This window comes from Megascapheus bottae, chromosome 23 (genome assembly GCF_031878675.1).
Source record: "Megascapheus bottae isolate mThoBot1 chromosome 23, mThoBot2.hap1, whole genome shotgun sequence".
NCBI lineage: Eukaryota > Metazoa > Chordata > Mammalia > Rodentia > Geomyidae > Megascapheus > Megascapheus bottae.
The window spans coordinates 3400464-3428191 of record NC_143531.1 but is presented as its reverse complement, the minus strand read 5'-3'; the positions used below and the strand labels follow the sequence as shown (position 1 = coordinate 3428191).

Below are 27728 nucleotides of genomic sequence, written 5' to 3'. Positions count from 1 at the left end.
CCCCTCTCAGCTGACTCCACTGCCAACTGGCTTGAAAAACAAAATCACTGCCAGGTGCCAGTGCACGCCTATAATCCCAGCTATTCAGGAGGCTGAGATCTGTGGATCTTGATTTGAAGCCAGTGGAATCAGACAAATTTTGAGACTCTTATTTTCAATTAATGAGCAGAAACCTGGAAGTGGAGATATGGCTCAAATGGGAGAGCTCCAGCTTTCAGCTAAAAAGGTAAGAGATAGTGCCCAGGCCCTGAGTTCAAGCCCCCCCCCCATTCCTCCAAAAAAGAAATAGACAAATCAAAAAGTTTCATTTTCATTATTAAATAAACTTTCTAGACACACACACTGGGGAGAAGGAATGTTTATTTATCATTAATCTTTTAAACATAACTACCATTACAGGTTTCATGTAGTAAAAACTTAATTAATAACACTCCTAAGGACTTCACAATTTCAAGGCTAAGATTCTGATGAAGGTAATTCAGTTGTCAATTGAATATAAATGAAGCTTAAAAAGAAAAAGAAAAAGAAAGCAATCTGACCTCTTCTGGAAAATAACAAATCAAACGTGAGGCCTGGTAATTTATACTTCAAGAGGACAAAAAGAGACAGGAAGACATGGAGAAAAGGTCGGAAGGAAGCAGCTCTTCTGTATTCTAGGACAAGGCATGAGCTCCACTTTGGTGGTTAGCTGGCGGCTGTGACGATAAGGCTGGATATATCAGGCACTGAATATGAAGTGCAGCGGGTATGCAGCGCGTAGGTGGGTGTGGAAACACCTGAGGCCCCCCCCCAAGCCTTCAGTCATCTTCTCCTCCACACAGAAGCAGCAGGGCTTTCTTATAGTCCCCAGATGTGTCACCCTGAAACCCAATGCGCTCCGTTAACCTCCACAGGAAATGAAGACACAAAGACCTACCCCACCACACACACCCATAGTCAAGGACTCGGTCCCACATGCACGAATGTATGGTCTCTGTGCTCCCAGTTTCCATCGCACCACACAGACCTGATCAAAGAGACGGAGGATGGGGCCACCTGAGGCTACAGCTGTGCAAGAATTCACCACACAGGGATGTCCCTGCTCAAAGGGCACCACAAAACCAATGTCCTTGGCATTTTGCTTCTACTCAGCTGAAATGCAACTTCTTATCAACTCCAGACAGGATCTGGATGGTTCTTTCCTGAACTATGAACCCACAAAGGTGATGACAGGGTAAAAGAAAGGAAAATCTGATATGTTAAGATAAATAAGTGAAAAGAGGAACTAATGGAGACTGCTGGAATTGATAAAAGGCAGAAAAAAAAACCCACATTATGCTCACAGGTGAGGACTTAGGTTCAGATATGTGTCACCACCACTCAATAATGTAGGCCAGCCATGCCAAGCCCCACGCTGTCACCTCATTCCTGCTCAAAGGACCATTCGGGAAGGGTCTGAATGCTAAGCTCTAAGCACACCACTGAAATTTATTTTACCTCTAACATCACAGTGCAATCACACACACACACACACACACACACACACACACACACACACACACCTTACTCATTTCTCTATTAGTCTATATGGATTTCAAAAGAGAACTTGGAAAAAGGATCTACAATCACCTTAATCATGGAGTAAAGAGAAGTGGCAAAGTTCTTTCTGAATTCCTTCCTGATGTTGAACAGGTCAATCTCACTCCTGGACACTATGACTCTGATGAGGGTGTGGTCGTCTGTCCCCGCACCCTGAAAAGAGGAAAAACAGTACCACATGACACCGATTCAAACACAGCATGCATTGCTCCTAGGTGGGGGTAAGTCAGTTAAGTCAAAATGATTTAGCCAAAATGGGAAACATTTTTAATGACAAATGATACAAATATATTTCATTTGAAATAAACAAAAATGCTTATATAGATTTCACAGGGAAACAAACTGTTGTTTGTATTACGGAGCAAAACAAAGCTGAAGCACAAACACCCTTCTGTTTTGACAATTATTTGAAGACAGGTAGGAAGACACTACTTGGTTTTTAAAAAACTGACCTTCCCTTAAGGCTTGGTCATAGAAGTGTAAACAATGTAAACGAATCCATCATTACCAGTTGCCATATCATATCTATGTTACCTGCATATTATGAAATCATGAACGATACATTTGCCAATATACCTGGGAAGGGTTGCTTACATCACAGTTAGATGAGTTCTTGGCAGGCTAGATCAAGGAAGAGTGATTTGGAACAAGTTTTACACCTATTTAGAAGAAAACACTAGTATTCCCTTAAATATCAGGTCACAATAGAAAGATACTGCCTGGAAGTTATCCTTTTCACTTTGGTTCATTTTTAGTTTCTGTAATTTACATAGTTGTCTGTTTCATTTGCTTATATTACAATTCTGCCACAAAATCTTAAAGCACAGGATATCTATTATTCCTTCAACATCTGTGTTTTTCAAGTTTCATACTCTACCACATCCACTATATGTTAGCAGTTCCTGGAGACGAAACAAAAATATAAATGGCAGAAATTTCCTAAAAATGTAGATGTTTCTAACCACAATGGTACTTGATGAGAAGACAATGCAAGAATTTAAAAAAAAAAAAAAAGCAAATGTTCATGTGTAGGGAATGTGTGGTTCAAGTCTTTGGATTTAAAAACAAGATTCCCGCAGAAAAGCTGAGTTTCATGGAAATTCTAGAAAATTTCCTCTGCCCCCCAACCTCCAAATAGACCAGAAAAGCCCCAATCTAAACTTCTGCAAACTACATTTATGAGATGTTACAGATGATGATCAAAGCAGTCAGAGGGAGAAGGATGAATGTGTCTTCCATTTAGCTAGTTTGTAGCATGGCCTCTTTAGCTGTTGGTGGACTAGTAAAAACTACTGAAGGTACCAGAAGTGCTTTGAGAAATAGGGATTCAAAATAACAACAACAACAAAAAAAAAACCTCCTACTGACCATATTTTTGTTTAAACCAGTAACAGGAATTCATGGCTAAGAAAAATTTCTAAACAGTAAAATGACTCCAGGATAGATCTCTCCATTAAATGTAGCAGGGAGGGGGAAAAAAAAGATTTACACTAGTAGATATAGTGATAACAGAGAACTACAAGGTAGAGACCACCAAGAAAAAAAATCAAGACCCTGCTATAGGTTCAACAGTATTCCATGAGGCTAGAAAATCAGTTAACTTTGAAAGCCCTAGCAAAACATTTTTTTAAGAAAATAAAAATTGCCAGGTCCCAGAAGCTCATGCCTATAATCCTAGCAACTCAGGAGGTTGAGATTTGAGGATCATGGTTCAAAACCAGGCCCAGCAGCAAAATCTGTGAGACTCTTATCTCCAAGAAACTACTCAGAAAAAAAACAAAAAATAGCCAGAAGTGGCACTCTGATTCAAGTGGTAGAATGCTCGCCTTGAGCAAAAGAAGCTCAGGGACAGTGCCCAGGCCCAGATTTAAGCCCCAGGACTGGCAAAAAAATAAAAAAAAGAAAAGAAAAATTGTCAGGTGCCAGTGGCTCATGCCTGTAATCCTTGCTACTTAGGAGTTTGAGATCTGAAGATCACAGTTCAAAGCCAGCTGGGGCAGAAAAGTTTACGAATCTGTATCACCAATTCACCAGCAAACAAGCCCAAAGTGAACGCATGATTAAAGAAGAACATCAGCCTTGAGTGTGAGGCCAAGAGTTCAAGACTCGGCAACAAAGACAAGTAAACAAATACATGAAAAACTTATCAAGATTATCTAAAACATAGTCAAAGATGGAGAAAGATAGCTAGAAAAATAAAGCCAGACAGAAAGAGGCACTGTAATCACTTACCTTCATGGCATAGTACAGTGTTTCCGCCAGGTAAGCAGGTATGCTTCGAATGGATTTCACTATGAAATAAATGAAGGTCAGACACGGATTGTCCATTAAAAAAAGGATGAAGTCATTAAAACTCAAGTGCTGTCACGCCCCGGTGACTCACACCTGTAATCCTAGCAACTCAGGAGGCTGAGATCTGAAGATCATAGTTCAAAGGTGAGAATCTTACCTCTCATTAACCATAAAAAGGCCAGAAGTGGAGGTGTAGCTCAAGTGGCAGAGTGCTAGCCTTGAGTAAAAATGGCCAGGGATAGTGCTCAGGCCCTAAATTCAAACCTCAGGAGTGACACAAAAACAACCAAACACAAAAAGCCCAACAACACTTAAGTTATAAGGCTTTTGTTGAGTTGTATGCCAGTATTGGAGCTTAAACTCAGGGCTCGTATTCTTGCTTGACTCTTGCTCGAGGCTAAAATTCTACCACGCGAGCCAAGAATTCTACCACAACTCCACTTCTGGCTTTTTGTGAGTTAACTGGAGATAATGACTTCTTGGATTTGAACAGTGATGATCAGATTTCAGCCTTCTCAGTGGCTAAGATTTCAGGTGTAAGCCACCAGAGCCCAGCAACTGTAAAGTTTTTAATTTTCCAAGGCAAAAAAAAAAAATCAATCACCAAAAAGATCCTAATTTTATGTGTATTGTAATAAGGAAGGAACAAAGTGGTTCTTGCAGAAATTCACCAATTGCTTGTTCAAGTGAAAGGTTATGTTTTATGTTGGTTCCTTTAGCACACTCTCCAAAAGACAAATACAGCTTGAGATCAACACCAAATACTCAGAACCAACAGTAAACACAGCTCCCTTCAGACTCACGTCAACAGAAAGACCCAGGGGATTCAGACTATATGCCCCTTGGATCTGGTAAATACGTAAAACTATCTTCACCATATTAGTCTGAATAGCTAACTAAAATGCCACTGCAACTAATCTAACCTGAAAACGGTCACCATTACAACTTTCTAACCCAATGATCATTTCTCAGTACTGGAAAAATTCTGAAACCTCAATGTATTGGAATAGTGTGCAGAAGCTCTCAAGATAATATCCATAATGTCCTGAGTTTGCAAGAAGCAGTGATTTTTGTTGTTGTTGTTTTTGGTCAGTCATAGGGCTTGAACTCAGAGTCTGGGCACTGTTCCTGAACAGTACCCAGGCTTAGATACTCCTCCATTGTGAACCACAGCTCCACTTTTGGTTTTTAATTGGAGATAAGTCTCAAAGAATTTTCCTGCTTGGGTTGACTTTGAACCTCAATTCTAAGATCTCAACTTACTGAGTAGCTAAGATTATTGGTGTAATCTTAGCCATCAGCGCCTAGCAGTATTTTATTTATTCTTAATGGAACTACAGGGTGATTTTTTTCAAGGATTTAGAATTAAATTTTAATCCAGTGTTCTATTCTTCAAATAATACTAGATATAACCAGTCTTCCTTATCCAGTGTGTGCTTTTTTTTTTTTTTTTTGGTCAGTCCTGCGCTTGAGCTCAGGGCCTGAGCACTGTCCTTGGACTTTCTCAAGGCTAGAGCTCTACCACTTGAGCCTCAGCACCACTTCCAGCTTTTTTGTATGTATGTGGTACCAAGGAATCAAACCCGGGTCTTCATGCATGCTAGGCAAGCACTTTAACCACTAGGCCAAACTCCCAGCCCCCAGTGTGCTTTTTTTTAAAGATTTTTTTATTGTGATTAATAGAAGGGTTACATTATATTCACCAGATAAAAGGTGCATAACTTCCCAAACATTGATACCCTTTCTCATGACATGGTCCCCATTTCCCTCCCACCCTCCCCCCACTTATCTTGATTTCCCCCTTCCCTATCCAATTTCAAATAACCAATTAAGTACATATAAAATATATCAGATAACAAAGTAAAATATTGTAACAATATGAGATAACCAAGGGATGGCAAAAGAGATGAGAGATAACACAGTACATTAAGAACAACAGTCATTCATTATATGGCCTTTTGTTTCCTTATCCTGGACTATAGGGTGATTTTTAAAAACCTGTCTTCTTTCCACATAATTAAACTAACAAGATAACCAAAAATTTCCAATGTGGAAACAGACATCTCAATCTGAAATTTAGAAGTCTTCTTCATCTAATAAAAACATGTCATGCTCCCTTTGCATAAAGAAATATTTGATTATTTTCAGATATAGGCTCAACTGCATAAAGTATTTCAATTCTTGTTACTCAGAGAAGTATTATTATGTAGGAATTATATGTGTGATAAAACTGCCTACCAACAGCCAGGAGTAGTTGCTCCAAATTGCCAGAAGTTTCTCGGTCAATCGTTTCCTCAATTTGAAATCCTGATATAGTCATGTATTTGTCAAACACTAAAAAAAGAAAAAGAAAAAGAAAGAAAATGATTTTTTCACATCATCCAAGGATCACTCTCTCCAGGTAGAAGATCCTTCCTCTGAGCAAATGTAGCCATGGCTGGCACACATACCCCTTCGTCCCTGCAGACATAGCCTTGTGCTCAGACCCTCAATAAGCTAAAGATAAGAATTCCCCTCACCAGCTATCCTCAATGAAACTAGAAGGCAGATTAGCTGGAGGCAATTCTAAGAAGCCTTTCTCCTTCCTTATTAAGCAGTGTAACACTACACTACACTGTGGGTGGCAATGTAAACTAGTAACAACCACTCTGGATGCCAGTCTGGGGCCAGGAGTTTGGCCTAGTGGTAGAGTGCTTGACTAGCATGCACGAAGACCCAGGTTCGATTCCTTGGTACCACATACTTAGAAAAAAAAGCCAGAAGTGGTGCTGAGGCTCAAGTGGTAGAGCTCTAGCCTTGACAAAAATCCAAGGACAGAGCTCAGACCCTGAGCTTAAGCCCAGGACTGGCAAAAAAAAAAAAAAAACAGTCTCTGGATGCCAGTCTGAAGGTTCCTCAAAAAAACCTAAACATAGATCTTCCTTATGACCCTGCCATATCAACTCCTGGTCATCTCCCAAGAACCTCACAAGCCAGAATATCATAAAGACATATGCACATCTGTTTTGTTTACTGCTGTACTAGTCACCATAGCCAAGTTGTAGAAATAGACCACATACCCAGCAATCAATGAGTGGTTCAAAAAAAAAAAATGTGGTACCTATACACAGTGGAATTCCACACAGCTGTTAGAAAGAATAATAAGATGTCATTTGTAGGGAAATTGATATGCCTAGAACAAATGTTCTCAGCTCAGAGACACAAATGGTACTGATTTTCTCTCATATGCAGATCTAAAGTACACCAGGAAATGAAAAATTATACAAGTCTAGGCATACAAGGGAATATTCTTAGGGGAGGGTAATAAAGGCACAATGCCTATATACCTCTGGGCCTCTGATCATATAAAATAGCATTTATCCAAATGAATTCCTAGAAATGGAAACAAGAAGCTTTTTCCTTCGTTGTTATTTTTCTTTTCTTTTCTTTTTGTCTTATTTGTTCATTTATGTCTTTTGGAGAGTGAAGAAGGGGTACAGAAATGGAGAGACAGAGAGTGAACACATGTAGCAGTGGCCCCCCCAAGAAAGTGAACTATACAACTTTAGGGGGGATGGGAAGGGGAAACTGAGAGAGAGCAAGGGAAGGGATTGACAATGTCCAGAGAGAAATGTACTCTTTAGGGGCCATGAGTGTGGCCTAGTGGTAGAGTGCTTGCCTAGCATGCACAAAGCCCTGGGTTCAATTCCTTGGTATCACATACACAGAAAAAGTTATTAGTGGTGCTGTGGCTCAAGTGGTAGATCATTAGCCTTGAGAAAGTCAAGGACAGTACCCAGACCCTGAGTTCAAGCCCCAGGACCAGCAAGAAAAAAAAAATGTACTCTTTACAAGACTTATGTAACTATAACCCTTCTGTACATCACCTTTGTAGTAACATTTAAAAACAAAAACAAAAACAAAACAGTGAATAATTAGTCCTGTGAAAACAGTTATACATGGAGCTGTACCAGCCATCTTGTGAAAGCATCAGAAAGGAGAACAAAAACAGAGAGAACCGAAGTCTTATTACCAAGTCGACCCAGGGGTCCTGCCCACAAATACAGTATCAGGCTTGAAAGCCACACTCAGGGTTTCCCACCTAGACTTATTCTTTTTTTGCCAGTCCTGGTCCTTGAACTCAGATCCTGAGCACTGTCCTTGGGCTAGCTCAAGGCTAGCACTCCACCACTTGAGCCACAGCACCACTTCTGGCTTTTTCCTATGTATCTGGTACCAAGGAATCGAACCTGGGTCTCTGTGCATGCTAAGCAAGCATTCTACCACTAGGCCAAACTCCAGGCCCCCTAGACTTATTCTTAACCAGCAGCACAAGAAATGATCGCTGCCAGGGGTGATGGCTGAGCTTTTATCCAGGAAGGAGCCAGTGTGTGTGTGGCAAGCTGTTCTACCATGAGAAAGCAGAGGCCTGACCTCCTTTAACCTGCCTCTGATGCCAAAGGTGGACATGGGGTCTTTAATTTTGTAAAACTTACAGGAGCAGTGAAATAAGTTCACTAATGGTGAGGGGAACAAACCTGATTCATTAAGTCCCACTAGGTTTTCTGTTTGGGAGAAAAAATAAAATTGACATGAAGATGAAGCCAGATGCCAGAGGCTCATAGCTATAATCCTTGTTACTCAGGAGGCTGAGATCTGAGGATCATGATCTGAAGCCCACTGAGATAAGAAAGTCCATGAGACTCTTATTTCCAATGAACCACCAGAATAGGCCTCACGACAGATAGATAGATAGATAGATAGATAGATAGATAGATAGATAGATAGATAGATAGATACATACATACATACATACATACATACATACATACATACATACATACATAGATGATGAAATAAAATGACAAGAGATTTGTCATTCCAGCTGCTGTCTGTCGCTAATTTCAATAAATGTGTTCACTCACCCCTCCTCAGATGAGACACACTCCGCGTTCCAAAGATGGTGATGAACTTTTCTTCATCTGTCCCCCATTTAAGCTCTCCGGCCTGGAACAAAGCCTGTGGAAATGTCATCCCCATCAATCCAGCATTCTTCCACGCACTCCCAAGGGCTTCACTGCCCTAGGTCATTTTCATTTCTCACTTGGAAATGGATTCCATGAATAACATTTAGCCTCCTCATTTCCAATGTCTCCCACCCTGCAAGGCAGCCGCAGACCCTGGAGCTACTGGGTTCTTGCCCTGAGCATATGAAGGTTATGGTAAACAGCTCAGCAGTGGTGGAAGGGGCTGTGCTGATCTCCTCTAGGCTTTTAGAATCCATGGGAGGAGTTGGGGAGCCATAGGAGGGGTTGAGGTGTTCTGGTTATCTCACTGCTTAACATCCACTCATACCTGCATTCTCCATTTTGCTTGGGCTACAGCACACAGCAAAAAGTGAATTCCCTGTTTCTCCTGAGAATGGAGATTTAACCAAAACTAGGGGTATAGCTACCACACACAAGGCATGGGTTAGATCTGCAGTCAAGGGGAGAAAGGGGAAAGGAGGGTGGGAGAGAGGGAGGAAAGGAGAGAAGGAGAGAGGATGGGATGGAGGGAAGTGGGGGAAGGAGGGAGGGATGGAGGGAGGGAAAAAGGAAGGAAGGGAAAGGAGGAAGGGAGGGAGGGAGGGAGGAGGAGAGGAGAAGAAGGAAGGAAGGAAGGAAGAAAGGAAGGAAGAAAAAGAAAAAGTGAGAGAGAAAAAGGGAGGAAGGAAAAGGGAAGGAGAGAGGAAAAAAAGGAAGGAGGGAAGGAAGGAGAGAAGGAGGGAGGGTGGGAAGGGAAGGGAGAAGAGAGGATATGCTCTACCCATGAAACTTCTAGTAAAGAAGCTTCATTTTGCAGCACAGTCTGAGTTAGCCCCTGGGCTGGGGGAAAGCATGTAGGCCTGGAGCAGGACTCTCAGCCCGACTCCCTGGGTTGAGGTGTGGGCTGAACTCCCGCCCCTTCTCAGCCCTGCGGGGTCACTAATGGAGGGTGCACACTAATGGAGGACACACCATTCTTCTCTCCCGAGGGTCAGGCCTCCCTCCAGAGGAAGCTGAGGAGGAAGGATTTAGAAAGGGAGGAAATTTGTTTTAAAAAACACAAAATCAGTCTGAACACCTCCAAATGTTACAAAGTAAAGTGGATTGGCTACAAAAACATCCAGTTGTGTCGCAGGGACTCATCTGGGTTCAGCGGTCCCCAGAAATGGCAGCCATTTTCTCAGGTAACCAGGAGAAAATATTGAAAAGTTTAGACCAGGGTTGCGGGGGATCTCAAGTCCTCATGGTTGCTCCCACCCAGCTGCCTGAACAGGGTCTCAACAGATACGCACCTCCCCATCACACTCAGGGGACCACTGTCTCCCAACCGGGGAATTCGTAGTGGTACAAACACAATCCATAACATCTAGGCAGGTGACTCTCTCTCTGCTGCTCCAGGTCAGTGAACAGAGAAAAGCCCAGATCCCACTGAAAGGATGTGTGTGTGTGTGTGTGTGTGTGTGTGTGTGTCTGTGCGTGTGTATGTGTGTCTGTGTGTGTGTGTGTGTGTCTGTGTGTGCGTGTGTCTGTCTGTGTGTGTGTCTGTGTCTGTCTGCCAGTACTAGGGCCTGAACTCAGGGCCTAGACACTGTCCCTTAGTTTTGTTGCTCAAGGCTAGTACTGTACCACGTGAATGACAGCTCACTTCCAGCTTTTTGGTGATTAACTGGAGAATCTCACAAGATTTCCCTCCCCAGGCTAGCTTCAAACCTCAGTCTTCACATCTCAGCCTCCTGAGTAGCTAGGGTTATAGGTATCAGCCATGAGCCATTGGTGCCAGGCTCAAGAATTTCTGTGAATTTTTATCTTCAAGCTGGCCTTGATGCCTTATCTCAGCTTCCTTCCTAGGATTCCAGGCTTGAAGCACTGCCTGGCTCTACACTGGCCTCTGCATAAACCATACTCCGATTGAGACTATACTGAGATAGTCAAATCTCTTAAGTGCAAATTTTCATTTGGGAATCATTAAAACACAGCTCACAAAAGCACAATATCATTTAGAGTGCTATCAAAGCAAATGGAGACAGTTCCTTGGGCCAAAACAACCTGTCATCTCTAATGTAATAAAATCCCAGTTAGCATGAAACCCTCTCATCTTTCTTATTCTCTCCTGCCAAGAAACTTACTTGGCCATTAGCTATGAAATCAATAAAAACAATGTGTTCTTTTGATAAAAATTCTCTATTTTGTGACTGTTCCATAATCACACACACACACACACACACACACACACACACACACACATCAAAAAGAACACGTCTAGATGGAGTTTGCTATGTCATTTTTGTTTACTTCATCTCAATGTTCAGAATTTTTTTTTGCCAGTCCTGGGGCTTGAACTCATGGCCTGAGCACTGTCCTTGGGCTTTCTCAAGCCTCTACCACTTGAACCACAGCACCATTTCCAGCTTTTTCTATGTATGTGGTACCGAGGAATCAAACCTAGGTATTCTTGCATACTAGACAAGCACTCTACCCCTAGGCCAAACTCCCGGCCTCCAATATTCAGAACTTTAAAAAAAAAAAAAAAAACCTATTTTATGGGCTAGATCTGAATGTAATAAATCTACCTATTCTACCTACGAGGGAGCATAATTTGCAAGGGATGTTCAATTATTTCTGCACAGGCTCTAACCGCACACGTAATTCCTCTTTCATCTCTCCATCACTCACCTGAGCATCCTGTTCCACTTGAGCCTCATCAATGGCAGTATCAGGATCTCTATTGGCCTACGAGAGGCAACAGATGGCATTAGTGAATTGTGGCGCTTTTACTCAAAATGAGAAACAGTTCTGCCTGTTAGTTTTACACGTAAAGCTTTCTTCGCTTAGGAATCACATGCCGTATGTATTAAAATCATCTTCATCCTACAATATTCACTCCCTCACACAACGCTGTCACACAACAACCAGTCTGACCCTTCTGAGGCATAAAGACGACAAAAGAAGAGGTCATACACTGCTGTGAAAACAAGTGCATGAAGTGCTATTAAAAGTTTAGGTCAGAGCCAGGCACTAGGATCTCACACCTGTAATCCTAACTACTCAGGAGGCTGAGATTTAAGGATCACAGTTCAAAGCCAGGCAAGAAAGTCCTTGAGACTCTTATTTCCAATTAACCACCACAAAAAAAAAAAAACAAAAAGTGTCAGAAGCAGAACTGTGGGTCAAGGGGTAGAGCACCAGCCTTAATCAAAAAAAGGCTGAGGGATGGCTCCCAAGCCCTGAGTTCAAGCCCCAAAACTGGCACAAAAATATTGTATGTATTTTAAATATATAGATAATAGGTCATATATATGTGTATATATATATATATATTAGGTCAAGCACAGGAGTCTGGGTTCAAACTTCAACATCACACACACACAAAAAAAAAATTAGGTCTGATATTCCAAAACATAAACAAGTACAGACAAATTCCTACCGAAGAGGAAGAATCTGCAGAAATTACTGGCCTTAACTCAATAAGTACCAGGCAGGTCCAGCTTCAGACTTTCTAATCCAACTATGTTTAGCTCCACCCAATACCTGCAGGAGAACCACCAGCATCCTCTGGTAGTACCCAGATGTGTCCCCCACTATGTCGTCCTCCAGGCTCGAGCCGTATTCTGCAACAGAATTGATGCACACTTATCCACAGCCTCCTCCGGCCAGAATAGGTTACACTGCCCCCACTGATCAAGTGAAGAGAGACGTAAGGGATGACACACTGCCATATAATTATCAGAAATGTCCTCTGTTCCCTCTCTCAGTGTTCACGGACTGGAGTGAATTCAAGTCTGCCACTGGGTACTGGTGGTTCACGCCTGTAATCCTAGCTACTCAAGAGGCTGAGATTTGAAGATCAAGGTTCAGAGCCAGCCCAGGCAATTAAGTCTGAGACATTTATCTCCAATTAACCATCAAAAAGCCAGAAGTGGAGCTGTGGCTGGCTCAAGTGATCGAGTGCAAGCCTTGAGCAAAAGAGCTCAGGGACAACACTCAGGCCCAGAGTTTAAACTCCATTAGTGACACCACACACACACACACACACACACACACACACACACACACACACACACAAATCATCAAGAGAAGCTTGAAAGACTGAGAACTCTAGAAACATAATTGTTTCATTGCTTTGACTTGATGAATCTCTTCTAGATCAACAATCAACAAATAGAACAAGAAAAGAAATAGAACAAGGCTGGGTACAGGTAGCATAGGGCTGTAATCCTAGCTACTCAGGAGGCTGAAATCTGAGGATTATACTTCAAACCAGCTCAAGAAACTCCATGAGAATCTTTTTTTGCCAGTTCTGGGTCTTGAACTCAGGGACTGAGTGCTGTTGTTGGGCTTTCTCAAGGCTAGCACTCTATCATCTACAGCACCCTTTGTGGCTTTTTTTGTGTATGTGGTACCAAGTAATCAAACTCAGGGCTTCATGCATGCTAGGCAAGCACTCTACCACTAGGCTACACAACTCTGCCTCTATTGCTAATTAACCACCAAAAAGCTGGAAGTAGCACTATGGCTCAAGTAGTAGAACACTACTCTTCAGCCAAAAAAGCTCACTAACAAAAAAGAAAAAAGAAATCTAACAAGAACTGTGACAAGGAAATGCAAACTCTGGCTTCACTTCCATCTCCTATTCTGATACTCCATTCATAGATACTCTAAGTTGAAACTAAAACTTCTTACAGAAAGTATGGCCCACTAGGAAAAGAATTAAATTTCATGCAGTACTGCAGTTCATGAAAACAATACACCTTTACTGAAAGTCTGGGCCCAGGCAGTGTCCCGGAAACTTTTTGCTCATGGCTAGATATAGCCTCATAGACTTTCCTGCTCAGGCTGGCTTTGAACTTTGGTCCTCTGATTAGGGCCTCTCAGCTTCTTCTAGGTTCACAGGTGTAAGCCTGTTCAGCTAACTGGAACGTTTTTTATCAACTATGATCTAGAAAAAGATTTGTTTCTCTTCCCTGGTTCCCAAATGCTTGTTAGATAACTCTTAACTTCTAACATAAAACTCAATTTATTTGAAGAAAAAGCACTTATATTTAAGACAACCTGGATATTCCTATCATGGCTGCAGAAGGAAAACATCTTCCACAGTATTTTATAATCAAAAGTAGTTATAAATAAAAACATAGGGGATTTTTTGTTATTGAGCTTCTTTTTGTTAGTTTCTTTACTGAAGAAAGAAAAAAAAAAAACAAGCTGGCCACTGGTGGCTCATACCTATAAACCTAGCTATTCAGGAGGCTGCGATCTGAGAATTGAGGCTCAAAGCCAGCCTGAGCAGACAAATCAGTAGAACTCTTATCTCCATTTTATGAGCTGGAATTAGATGCATGGCTCAATGGAAGAGCATCAGTCCTAAGAGAAAAAGATAAGTGATAGACCAAGATCCTGAGTTCAAGTCCCAGTACTAACCCAAAAAGAAAAACAGCTCAAATTGCAGCTCATTCATCTTTCATTCATTCATTCAACAATCATATGTTGCTGAATTCTGGACCCACAAAAAACTTAATTCATTTTAGAGGAAAAAGGTGAAGTGGGGGCAGGTGAAATATAATCACTCACCTTCTTCATAAACTTGTTTGATGGCTCTGAGCTGCTCAGGTGTCCTTGAAGCAATAATTTCTGTCAAAACTTTTTCATCTGTCCCAGCTCCCTGTTTGGAGATTTATTTTTAATCAAGAAAACATACCAATTAGATGAAAAAGAAAGTTATTTCCCTAGCTGTTACCCAAATTACATAATGACATAAATATTACCAGAAATAACATGGATGTATTTATATACAAGTTCTATTCTTGCACTGAAATTTCAAATTAATATTCACTCCAAGGTCAAATTTATTCTGTTTTACTTGACTTTTATTATCATTTTGTCTAATGAAGTGAGAATATTTTGTTTCATACATATGTGTCTATACATAGAGATGCACACATACAGGTTAGATAAATTGGCCATGTATAAATTTGATTAGTTAATTATAGTTTAAAAGGTAAAACATTTTGCCAGGTGCCAGAAACATATCATCCTAGCTACTCAGGAGGCTGAAATCTGAGGATCATGATTCAGAGCCAGCCCAGGCAAAAAAGTCTATGAGACTCCAGTGAAACACCAAACAGTTAAAGCTGTGACTCACATGATATAGTGCTAGCCTTGAGCAAAAAAAGAAATCTCAGAGTCAGTGCCTAGGCTCTGAGTTCAAGCCCCAGGACCAGCATAAACACACACACACACACACACACACACACACACACACACACCTCACAAAAATAGCATTTCACTGAAAACTATGAATCTATAAAAAAGGCTGAAGTAATAAGAGTAAAAACTTTACATAGGAAATTATTGATATCTAAGCAAACTATCTTCGAAAGTAAACCCTGGCCCCACGTTAAGCTCTGTACAAGCCACAAAGAAAATTCTACACTTCAGGGTACTGAGTGGTATAGATCTGAATAATCCCTAAAGCTCTGGTGATAAAGTCCTGTCCCCAGAAGTCTGCTATGGAGAATGTGGAACCTTTAGGAGAAAAGGACTGGCAGGAAGTCCTGATGTCACTGAAAACATGCATTCAGGGAGATTTTGGCACTCAGTCCCTTCCTCCTTCTTTGTTTCCTGGCCAGAAGAGTTCTACTCCACTTCAGGCCTCTGCCAGGATGTCGGGCCAGAGCAACAGAGCCAGAGCAACAGAGCCAACAGTCATGGATGCAACCTCTAAAAGTATCAATCTAAACAAACCTTCACTCTCTGTAAGCTGAGTACTGTGGGTATGTGCTTTAGTGGTAGAAAGATGCCTATCACAGATAACAATACATATGACAATCTTAGCTTTTAGGAATTGTCAGCACACTAGAACTTGCTCCCTGGGTTTTTGAAAAATAAGTTTTTTAGTTGATTTTCCTTTGTCTAATTGAAGAACTCTTGTCTACCTTGTTAAATTAGAAACTACCCAGTAATATGGCTGAACTTAAATTTTTAGTTGTTTTAAAGATAGCATTTTGGGGCTGGAACATAGCTCAGTCAGTGGTAGAGTTCTTGCCTAGCATGCATGAAACTCTGGATTCCATCTTCAGCAATACAATATTTTTTAAGTTAGTACAGTTTAAGCTTTATTTCTATTTCAAATTGTTTACTAAAAATTAAGTACTAAAAAAAAAAATCCTAGGGGCTGAGAGTTTGGCCTGGTGGTACAGTGCTTGCCTAGCATGCATGAAGACCCAGGTTCGATTCCCCAGTACCACATACCTAGAAAAAGCCAGAAGTGGTGCTATGGCTCAAGTGGTAGAGCCCTAGTTTTGAGAAAGCCCAAGGACAGTGCTCAGGCCCTGAGTTCAAGCCCCAAGACTGGCAAAGAAAGAAAGAAAGAGAGAGACAGAGACAGAGACAGACAGAGAGAGAGACAGAGAGAGGGAGGGAGGGAGGGAAGGAGGGAGGGAGGGAGGGAGGGAGGGAGGAAAGAGAAAATCCTATTTAAAAGAAAAAATCCTAGGTTTTTTCCTATGACAAAACTTCAATTATGCTGACTTTCTTAAAAGCACTATTTTAAAATTCCCTTTTCTCAAAAACACAAGATTTACTCAAACAAAACTTGTAGAAAATGAAGAGAATCAGTACATACAGAATCCTCACTGGATCTATCTGTGCCTCCTTCCACTATCCAGCTACTGAAAATTCCTGAGCTACATTACTATTTCTTGGTTGCTAATGGTCTATTTGCCTACTCCAAATTGAGCTACTAAATACTGAACTATTTCCTGCCCTACAAGCCTAAACAAATATTCAGTGTAGTCATATTTTTATAAAATATTCCAAACCCAAGAAAAGACCACATAATTAGTTTTTGTTTGCAGCTGAAACTGTCACAACTACCACCTTCTTGTCTTCCCTTCAAGCAACTTCCTATGTGAAAAGCTAAAATATTCCTTCTGGAATGACTTCCGTACCCTGTTATGTGTATAATCCTAGCTACTGAGAAGACTGAGGTCTAAGGACCACAGTTCAAAGCCAGCCTAGGCAAGGAAGTCCCCATGAGATTTTTATCTCCAATTAACCACTCAAAACCCAGAAGTGGAGCTATGGCTCCAAGTGGTAGAGTACTAGCCTTGAACAAAAAAAAAAGCTCAGGGGGGCCGGGAGTTTGGCCTAGTGGTTAAAGTGCTTGCCTAGCATGCATGAAGACACGGGTTCGATTCCTCGGTACCACATACATAGAAAAAAGCCGGAAGTGGTGCTGAGGCTAAAGTGGTAGAGCTCTAGCCTTGAGAAAGACCAAGGACAGTGCTCAGGCCCTGAGCTCAAGCCCAGGACTGGCAAAAAAAAAAAAAAGCTCAGGGACTACACGCAGGCCTGGAGTTCAAGCCCCACCACTGATGAAAACAAACAAACAAAAGACCTTCTGTGTTCCCAAAGACAGTCATGAAATTCATATAAAAATCTAATCTCAAACTGTATTACTGAGTTTCAATATATAAAAAGTCAGGTGCTGGTGGCTAATGCCTGTAATCTTAGCAACTCAGGAGGTTTCAGATTTGAGAATCACGATTCAAAGCCAGGCCAGCCAGAAAAGTTCTTAACTTCCATTTAACCATCAAAAACATAGACGTAGAGGTGTGGCTCAACTGGTAGAGCACCAATCTTGAGTGAACAGGTAAAGGACAGTGACCAGGCCCCAAGTTCAAGCTCCAGTGCCAGCACAATGAATAAGACAAACAAATATACAAAAAGACTCACAGTCTCAATGTAATTTCCTGTTGCCTTCCATCATTTTGTGTCCCAAGCAACCCTCACTGACAACAAAATGCTATAAGATGCTTAAAACAGAAGAGATAAGACAGCATAATGACCAAAGTGAACCAGTGCCCCGTGTCGCCTCTCACCTTAAGCGCATGCTTCAGCTCGTAGGCATCATAAAGCCGGGCAGGTTTCATCAGAGCCACGATTAATTTTTCAAACTTTCCAGTCAGCTCTGATTTCAGGTCATCCAGAAGGTCCTAAGTCCCAAGAAACACAGACAGACTAAGTAGATACATTTCAAGGTGTGTCTTCTTGTACACAAAGCTTGTCCTCAGCTCTACCAGCCTTTTCTTGAACAAGAGTTCTGTCAATACTTATCACTTATCCTACTGGCCCCTAAAAACTACTATCAAGGCAGGCAGCCCAGGAGAAGCATAAACATCTGTCTATCCTATATAAAGTGATTCTGTAGCTATCTACAGCACGCATGCCCAATTCCCACCTCTACACCCCAAACCCAGGAGAATGTACTGCTGGACCACTATACCCACTTAAAGCATCAAGGTGGGGTTTTTTTGTTTGTTTTGTTTTGTTTTTATTAAAGGTGCTTTTCTTTAAGAGTTAAAATCAAAAGCAGGCTACAAGTAGTTTTCTTTTTTTTGTAGTTTTCTTTTTAAAATACTATTTTGAGACACACACATATTTTAAAAACAGAATCCTCACAAACCACTAACTGCTTTGCAGGCACCACGGTGGTTCATGCCTTTAATCCTAGCAACTCAGGAAGGCTGAGATCTGAGGCTCAAGGTTCAAAGCCAACCCCAAGTCAGTCCAGACAAGAAAGTTCAGAAGATTCTTACAGCCAAAAGGCTGTAGGAGGAGCTATGACACTCCACTCCCATGTTCAAGCTCCAGAACCAAAACAGAAAAGAAAAAAAAAATTACTAAGTGCATTCTTTTAAAAGAACAGAATTTAGCCTATCTTATGTAAACAATTTTTTCTTCTCTTTCAACAGCTGAAAACACTGTTGTATAGTAGATTATAGTCATTATTATGCTTTTCTGACTACCGAAAAGATGTAAGTATTATATACATAATTTAGAAAAGAAAAATAGTATTACAGGAGTAACATGAGATAAGAGTATTTAGAATTTTTTTCGAAATGGGGTAGAACACTTGCCCAACAACAGACCCCTCCATCACCATGGAAACAAACAAATATTTTATTTGCTCTGCATTTTTTTCTCCATGAGATGATGAATGTAAGTTTGCAAGCACTGTTAAGTCAACTAAGATGATTTCAAGGATATGGAACGGGAAATGCAAATAGATTCTATGGAAATACAAAACAAGGGACCTGAGCAATCTTGATCATTTGGGGCTCCTGAGCATCCTGAAATGGCAGGGGTGGGGATAAGGGGTTATGCTCTTACCCGGCCAAACAGAGTTTTGAAAGCCTCAGTGATTTCCTGGCGCTGAGCATTGCTTCGGGACGTCAGCAGAGTCAATATGCTCTCCTCATCCGTGCCTGCCGGGGTGGGGGGATGAAGCATTATGACCTGTTTCCTTTTCTGTGCTCATCTCCCCACAGCTCCCTACCTTTACTCTTCACTTCTGTCTGTGAGAAGACAAACTGACCTCATCTGTCACAGTAACCTATTGATTAAATGTAGAAACTGGCACTCGTGGCTCACACCTATAATCCTAGCTACTCAGGAGACTGAGATCTGAGGATCGAGGTTCAAAGTCAGCCCAGACAGGGAAATCTGTGAGACTTATCTCCAACTGACCACCCCAAAACAGGAAATGGAGCTGGGCAACACTAGCCTTGAGGGAAAAACAAACAAACAAACAAAAAACCTTAGGGACAACTCCCAGGCTCTGAGTTCAACCCGAGTACCAATGCAAAAGAATTAAAAAGAGAAAGAAAAAGGACACTGAATTTACCCAGGCCTTTCATGGCCTTCCGGAGAGTTTCTGCATCAGTCCGATCATCAAATCCGGGGAAGTCACTCACGGTGCCTCGGAGAACCTAAGACGGAAGCACAGAGATAATATTCAAACCTGGATCAATTGGGGCGGAACAAATCACATAAAGAGCCATTTACAATGCATCACGGTCAGCCTGTAAGTAAATTCACCCTTTGGTTAAGATCTGTGACCACCTCTTCCTGAAATGGGACGTGAAGTGCTGGTGATGTAATTAACACCAGCCTAGTGCACAGCAACAATAATGGGGGTTGTTGAGGGGGGAGGGGGAAGGAAGGAGTTGTCCCCTCTGCCATCCTCTTTGCAGAGGGCACCTCCCTCTTACTAAGCCAGCACTAACAATCAATCCCCTGCCCCAGGTGCTCAACCCTAAACAAGGGTTTTATTCATGGTTTCATCCTAAATCCTACTACTGTACACTTGCTCTGAAATTTTAGGATAACTGAGTAAATCAGGCAGTAGTGGCTAGTCCCTATAATCCTAGTTACTCAAGAGGCAGGTTCAAAGCCAGCCCCACCAGACAATTCCTCGAGACTCTCATCTCCAGTTAGCCAGCAAAAGGTCAGAACTAGAACCATGGTTCAAGTGCTACAGCACCAGCCGTGATCAAAACAAACAAACAACAACAACAAGAAAAAAGCCAAGCAAGAGCTTGAGGCTCAGAGTTTAAAATCCCAGTACCAATCAATACGGGGAGGGGGGGGACAAAGGATACTAAACTTCCTCTTATTTGGTAATTCATGTACCAGGAGAGTACACTGGGAGGCATTCTTCAGATTTCCTGACACACATTATTTTCCATATAAGCCATATTTTTAATAAAGAAAATGCCATGATTCTTCCCAGGTGCTAACAACTCACACCTGTAATCCAAGCGACTCAGGAGGCTGAGATCCAAGGATCAAGGTTCAAAATTTCCAGGCAGGTAAGTTTATGAGACCCTTCTCTCCAGTTAACCACCAAAAAGCTAAAAGTGGCTCCTGCCTGTCGTTCTAGCTACTGAGGAGGCTGAGATCTGAGGATCTCGGTTTGAAGCCAGCCCCAGCAGGAAAAGCTGTGAGGCTCTTATCACCAATTACATACCCAAATAAGGTGGAAGTAGAGCTGTAGCTCAAGTGATAGAGCACTACCCTTGAGAAAAAACAAATGGTGAGGGACAGCATCCAGAACCTGAATTCAAGCCCTGGGTTAGCATAAGAGAAAGGGAAATGAAAAATAAACTGTTCTAAGGGAAGAGCAGAGTGACAGAGGGAGAGAGGTTGATCAGGACACGTGTGGAAATGTCACGATGAAATCCCTCCCTTATACAACCAATGAAAGCTAAAAACAAATCAACCTAAATTTAAGTATATAAGATCAAATACACTTTAAAGGGAAAACTTGATCTGATTCGTAAGGCTACAAAAACCTGCTAGTAGACATGGCGTTAAAAACAGGAAAGAAGTTAAAAAATAGCCCAAGATATCTACCTCAAAGCAAAAAGGGTATTTTCAGCCAGATACAAGGCTCATGCCTATAATCCTAGCTACTAGTCAGAAGAGATCCAGACAACACATCTGAGAGACCCCATCTGAACCAATAAAAAGCTTCACAAAGTGGTGTGCACCTCTCATTCTAGCTGCAAAGAAAGCATCACAGTTCAGGCTGGGCCATTTATCAACAAAAGTCCCTATTTATAAAACAACTAAAAGCAAATAGACTGGGAACGTGGCTCAAGTGGAGAGTTTCTGCCTAAAAAACACAGGCTTTGAGTTCAAAATCTAATATTGCCACCAATCTTTTTTTCAGGGGCCACAGCAATTGCAATGAAAGATGCAAAGAAGAAAAAGGCCCCCAGAAACCACAATTACTAACTGTGAAGAAGAAACAGCTGCTAAGCATACTGTGAAGAACTTCCTAGAAATTGCAAAACTCTTTGGTTACATTCCATATACCCAGAGTCACCAGCAAGGCCACATTGCAGGATTAGAGGTCAGATGTGAATCACAGGCATGAGTCATAGGACTGCAGAGCGCATGTTTGCGTGTCTGCCTCACTCCTAAGGTGCCCACACAAGGCCCTCTGCCAGGGACTAAGTCACTCACTCAACCGGGGCTCCTACCTTAATTCTACCCCTCTCCTTTCCCTCTCCTCAGTGTACCACAACTCCATTATCCCTACAGAGACCTCAACAACATAGAGCCAAATTACCACATTCACTTTTTAACTCTCACCTTCAAAACTATCCCCTCTCCAACAATATAATTTCGGGGGGGGGGGGTTCCCTTCCCTTAAATTAACATGTTATTTTTAGCCTTAAACATTAGGTATGCCCACATTAAATGAGTAACATTAACAACAACAGAAACATGTCAGGCACCAGTAATCCTGTAGTCCTCACTACTCAGGAGACTGAGAGCTGAGGATCTTAATTCAAAGCCAGCCCAGGAAAGGAAAGTCCATGAGACTCTCATCTCCCATTAACCAGCAGAAAACCTGGAAGTGGAGCTGTGGCTCAAATGGTAGAACATTATCCTTGAGTAGTGCCCAGGCTCTGAGTTCAAGCCCCAGGACCAGCACACACACACACACACACACACACACACACACACACACACACACACACACTAAAGACACAAATATACACAGAGAAAACAAACCTACTTTTCTTTCTAGACCCAAGATTTAAAGACAAAAGGAAATAATACGTAAATAACAATTATAATTCTGTGACAGCTCCCCAATGCCTATAAAATCATTCCTTTCTGTTTAGGTCTGCCTCCTGTCTCCCTGTCTAGCCTCCCTTTCTGAGGGGGGAGGGGTAGGTGCTGGCTGCATGTGTCCTCTTCCTCTCATCTCCTAACAACTCCACCAGCTAAGCAACCTCGTTTCCCTTTTCAACGAAACAGGAGTAGTAATACTTACTTATGGGCACTAAATAATGCATACAAGGCATTTGGGCAAAGATTCTATTACACCAATAAATCTTTGTTCCACCCATTATTTTACTTTCCAGGTCTAGCAAAAGCTGGCACAAAATGAGAACACAAAAGTTTCACCATTCAAGCATTCTTTCTTTCATGGCTTCTCTTTCACATTCAAATAAACTCCAGTTACAAAAAAAAAAAAAAAAACCTACTTCTGGGTGCTGGTAGCTCACGTTTGAAATCCTAGATACTCACAAGATCTAAGGATCAGAATGGTGGTTCAAAGCAACCAGCAAAAAGCTGCAAGTACAAATATGGCTCAAGTGGTAGAGCTCTAATCTTGAGCAAGAAAGCTCAGGGACAGCACCCAGACCCTGAGTTCAAGCCCCAAGACAGGCAAAAATAAATAAATAAATAAATAAAATAAACCAACTGATGTGTTTTGGAAATCTTAAAACACTGTACAAGGTACATAAAACAATGTACTTCAAGAATGGATCTATGAGGTAAAAACACACTTCTATTTTTTCTTGGAAGTCATTATAAAAGAAGAAACCCTCAGACAATCCCTCAGGAACTCTGCTATGTGTGTAACTTTTCCAAGTTTCCCTAGATACAGGAATTAGGATCTGCTGAACGCCAATGAATAATTAATGGCTTGAAAATCAGCCAGTCCATTTATATCTCTTTCTTTGCCAGCATCCAAAAAGAAGACAAGAGTCAAATGGATCTGGAAACTGACCCCGCCTAACTCAGAACAACAGATTCAGGACAACCAGGTAACTTTGACCTCAGTCAAAGTTAAGTCCCCCAAGAGATGGGAACCCAAAAGTGAAATAGTATCTAGTCAGTTCCCCTGCAATGTATCTCATCCCAAACTACATATTTATATTGAGCCTACTGTTCTAAACAGGGCCTTGTAAAATACTGTAAGATGCAAATGATTCTCAATCAAACCAATACAAGCCCTAATCAAGCCTTGTACAGTTCAAATCCCTATCACGGCTATAGCTCTGATATTCATGAATAATGCAACACTGGCCTAACAATATTTCTGCTACTGTGAGTCTTCAAAAACAAAATTAAAATAATTAATTTCAGACTGCTCAAAATCTCCTGTGTGAAATCTGAAAAATGAGAGGCACAAAACCCATCCGTTAAAGTAAAAATACATTCCATGAATCCAGGAACCAGTGGCTCCTGCTACCAATCCTAGCTATTCCAGAGGCTGAAAATTTGAGGAGCTCAGCCAAATAAAACAAGCCCACAAATTTAGTATTTAAGTAAATTGGAGTACCTATATAAAATAAGATGGCTCAAGCTAAAAATAAATAAATAAAGAGGAAAAACCAGCATAGGTCGGGAATTTTTTTAAAAAAAATAGTTCAGTATTCAGTTTTAAAAGTCCAACCCAAGCCCGGTGCCAGTGACTAATTCCTATAATACTAGTTATTCAAAAGGCTGAAGTCTGGAGCCAAGAGTTTGGCCTAGCATGCACAAAGACCCAGATTTGATTCCTTGGTACCACATACGTAGAAAGCCGGAAGTGGTGCTGTGGCTCAAGTGGTAGAGTTCTACCCTTGCGATAGCCCAAGGACAGTGCTCAGGCCCTGAGCTGAAGGCCCAAAACTGGCAAAAAAAAAAAAAAAAGTCTGAAGTCTAAGGGTCCTGGTTCAAAGCCAGCCTAATCAGGAAAGTCCATAAGATGTTTTATCTTCAATTCACCAAAAAAAAAAAAAAAAAAAAACTAGAGTTGTGGCTCAAGTGTTAACCTTGAGCAAAAGAGTTCAAGGACAAAACCCCAGCCCTGAGTTCAACCCACACACACACACAAAAAAAAAAATGTCCAACTCAAAATACAGTAAAGATTGAAGTCATTTCTAAGTGTAGTATGATTGAGGAATATTTCATATTTACCTAAAAAGAATATTGTAGAAATAGATGAGAGCATTGAAAATGAAATAAATTGGAGTATTTAATAACCCAGATGCTTTCTTTAGTTTTGTACAATATTATAAGCAAGATGATCCCAACCTAAATAAAAAAGAAGATACTGCTGATATAGAAGATATAGTTGATAAAGAATTACTATGGTAGCAAACTACATTTTAATTTTCTAGTAAGTAAGAGACATTAGTATGTATATAGTACACTTTCATTCTGATTCCATCAGTCTCCAAAGGTCCAAGGAGAGAAAATTTGGGGCTCTTGGTCCTCCAGATTTTTCCAAGAAAGTATCTGAGTCAAACCCTAAAGTTCTAGCTGTGCTATGTTACCACTGGGGTTCAACACAAATTTCAGTCATGGTGGTTCAAAGGCAGTCTGAGCAGGAAGGTCCTTGAGACTCTTGATCATCAATCTATCACCAAAAAAAAAAAAGATAGAAGTGGAGCTGTGGCTCATGTGGTATAGTCCTAACCTTGAGCAAAAGAAGCTCAGGTGCTGAGTTCAGGCTGTAGTTCCAACACACACACACACACACACACACACACACACACACACACACACACACAGCGCAAAAACAAAAAATGAGCTGGTCTTGAAAGATAACAATTCTTTTTTTCTTTTTCCTTTTTTTTTTTTTTTGTCCATCGTGGACCTGGATGTTGCCCTGAGTTCCTCAGTTCAAGGTTACTGCCCTACCCCTTGAGCCACAGCGCCACTTCCAGTTTTCTGGTGGTTAACTGGAGATAAGAGTCTCACATTCTTTAGTGCCTGGGATAGCTTTGAACCGTGATCCTCAGATCTCAGCCTCCTGAGTAGCTAGGATTACAGGCATAAGCCACCGCCCCTGACTAGAAAACAATTCTTGAACCTGCACATTTGCTCAAGAAGCTGAAACATGAGGTCACAATTGAAAGTCACCCTGGGAAGACAAATCCAAAAACTCTCACTTCAATTAACTAGCAAAAAGCCAGAAGTACATATGTGGCTCAAATGGTCAACCACCAGCCTTGAGCAATAATGCTCAGAGACAGCACTCAAGCACACACAAAAAATAAAAGCCAGAACAATCCTCTTGTTACATTATGAGAGTAGTGCACTAATTTTATAATACAAGCCAACATGTTCCCAGGTTCTGTGTATATGAAGGGTCACTATACTATTATCATTCTTTGAAAATATCAAAAGTAATGTCCATGCCGGGAGTTTGGACTAGTGGTAGCGTGCTTGCCTAGCATGATGAAGACCTGGGTTCGATTCCTCAGTACTACACATATAGAAAAAGCCAGAAGTGGTACTGTGGCTCAAGTGGTAGAACTCTATAGCTTTGACAAAGCCCAAGGGCAGTGCTCAGGCCCTGAGTTCATGCCCCAGGACTAGAAAAAAGAAAAAGTAATGTCCACCGATAGAAAAATAAATCTCTCTTGAGCATGTAATAAACATGAATGGATTGAAAAGCTCCAGGCATCAGTGGAAAACTTCTAAGAGACTGGAGACACAGCCAAATGAGCAAGGATAGAGGTGACTGTTCACAGAGGATTACCAGATCACCCCAAATGTCACCACAATATCACATATCACCACACAGTATCATATCAAGATAAGAAAGAGATGCCTTGGGGAAGGAGAGTTAATTCCACAATAAAAAGTACCCTCTCCAAGAGGAAGAACCTAAATCAAACATTCCACCTGAAGTAACATGAAGAACTTCCTTGCTCTTCACTTTTAGGAAAACAGGGAAGGGAGGGCTGTGTAAATGTAGTAATTACCCAGCCCTCCCCATTCCTCTTGGAAAGTAGTATTAGCTAGACAGTCAGACTGCCAAATGTGCCAAGTAAGTCTGTGGGGGTGGAACCTTTAAGAGCTAGTATCTTAATCACAAAAGATTTCTGACATGGATTTTACACATTTAAAGTATTTTTAAAGGCTATTTTGTAAATCGAGCCTTTTCTTTTCCTTCCCTAGACTTTCTCTTTCTGTCTTTTATCAGAACTGAGGTGTGCTCTCAGAGCCTTGTGCTTGCCCTTTTTGCTTCTGTTGATTTTCCAAGAGTCTCCTGTCTAAACCCATGCCAGTGTGGACTACCATCCACCTATCACCCTTTCTGAATTAGCTGTGATCACAGAAGCACACACCACAGCCAGCCTGGCTGAGATGAGTAGGGTCTCACAACTTTTTGCCAGACATTGGCCTCTTAATCATCAACCTACAAACCTCTGGATCTCGGTACTTTCCAAATAACAGACACCAGCCCAGCTCAAAGATCCTTGTGGGGGAGAGGGGATGAGGGGAGGGGGGGAGGTAGGAGCTTGCATGAAGTAATCAACTTCTGAATCGATCCCAAGGCAGATTCAATTTAAAACTCGTTCCACGAGTTCAGTATTTCACCAAAACAACTCTTTGGTTTAAACTTCAGCGGGATAAGAAAGAGAAAAATAAATAAATAAAGTGAATCAGTGCTGACCAACAGTTTCTCTTAGAGGCCCTGGTCTGAGACACAAGGAAAGCTCTATGGATTGTTCTGGAAAAAGCCAAACCCACCCACAGTAACAAAATACAGGAAACTTGCACAAAAAAAAAAAAAAAAAAAAAAAGGGAAGCCAAGAAAGGAAAGGCTAGGAGGAGTTGTCCTCACGTGACCATCACCCCAGCCATTCTGGGCCTGGCTCTAATTTTAGCGGCTCTTTGGATCTGAGGGATCCCCGCATTACACGGTCACTCAACACCAAGGGGAGCCCCCTAAGTTGGGCCATGTCGCGGGTGCGCGCGTCCGGGAGGGCCCCAGGAACAGCGGGGACAAAAAAGAACCCGCGCCAAGGTGGCGCAGAGACCAGGGCGGGGTCCCCAGGGCAGACTGGCTTCACTCCGGAACTTTCCCGGTGGTCGGGCCTGTGCCAGGCGCCCCTATCGGGGCTCCGGCGGGGTGGCGGACCCGAGCGGCCGGGCCGCTGCCTTACCTGGGCCATGGCGACTTCGGGGCGTCAGGAGAGGGCGATGCGGGCTGCAAGAGAGGGGAGGGGTGTCGGTTAAGAGGGGCTCCAGGACCCCGCCACGCCCAGCGCGGGGTGTTCAGAGATCCCCCGGGAGCGCGCCAACCACCCCAGGGGTGCACCGACACCCCTTGGAGTGCACGGGACCCCCAGGGGCGCACGGAATCCCCAGAAGTTCACGGATCAACCCAGGGGCGCACGGAACCCCCAGAAGTGCACGGATCAACCCAGGGGCGCACGGAACCCCCAGAAGTGCACCGACCAACCCAGGGGCGCACGGAACCCCCAG

General features: G+C 42.0%; 1 protein-coding gene across 1 annotated transcript; it reads right to left on the bottom strand.

The window, feature by feature from the left end:
• Window positions 1–343: 343 nt before the first annotated feature.
• Anxa5 (annexin A5) lies at window positions 344–27469 on the bottom strand. Its single transcript, XM_090356633.1, has 12 exons — window positions 27407–27469; window positions 19558–19642; window positions 19044–19138; window positions 17753–17866; window positions 14442–14532; window positions 12405–12484; window positions 11550–11606; window positions 8775–8868; window positions 6109–6204; window positions 3811–3869; window positions 1609–1731; window positions 344–860 (listed from the first exon to the last, which is right to left on the bottom strand). The coding sequence occupies exons 1-12, from the start codon at window positions 27413–27415 to the stop codon at window positions 798–800; spliced, it is 966 nt and encodes a 321-aa protein (XP_090212759.1). The 5' UTR covers window positions 27416–27469; the 3' UTR covers window positions 344–797.
• Between the last annotated feature and the right edge of the window lie 259 nt (window positions 27470–27728).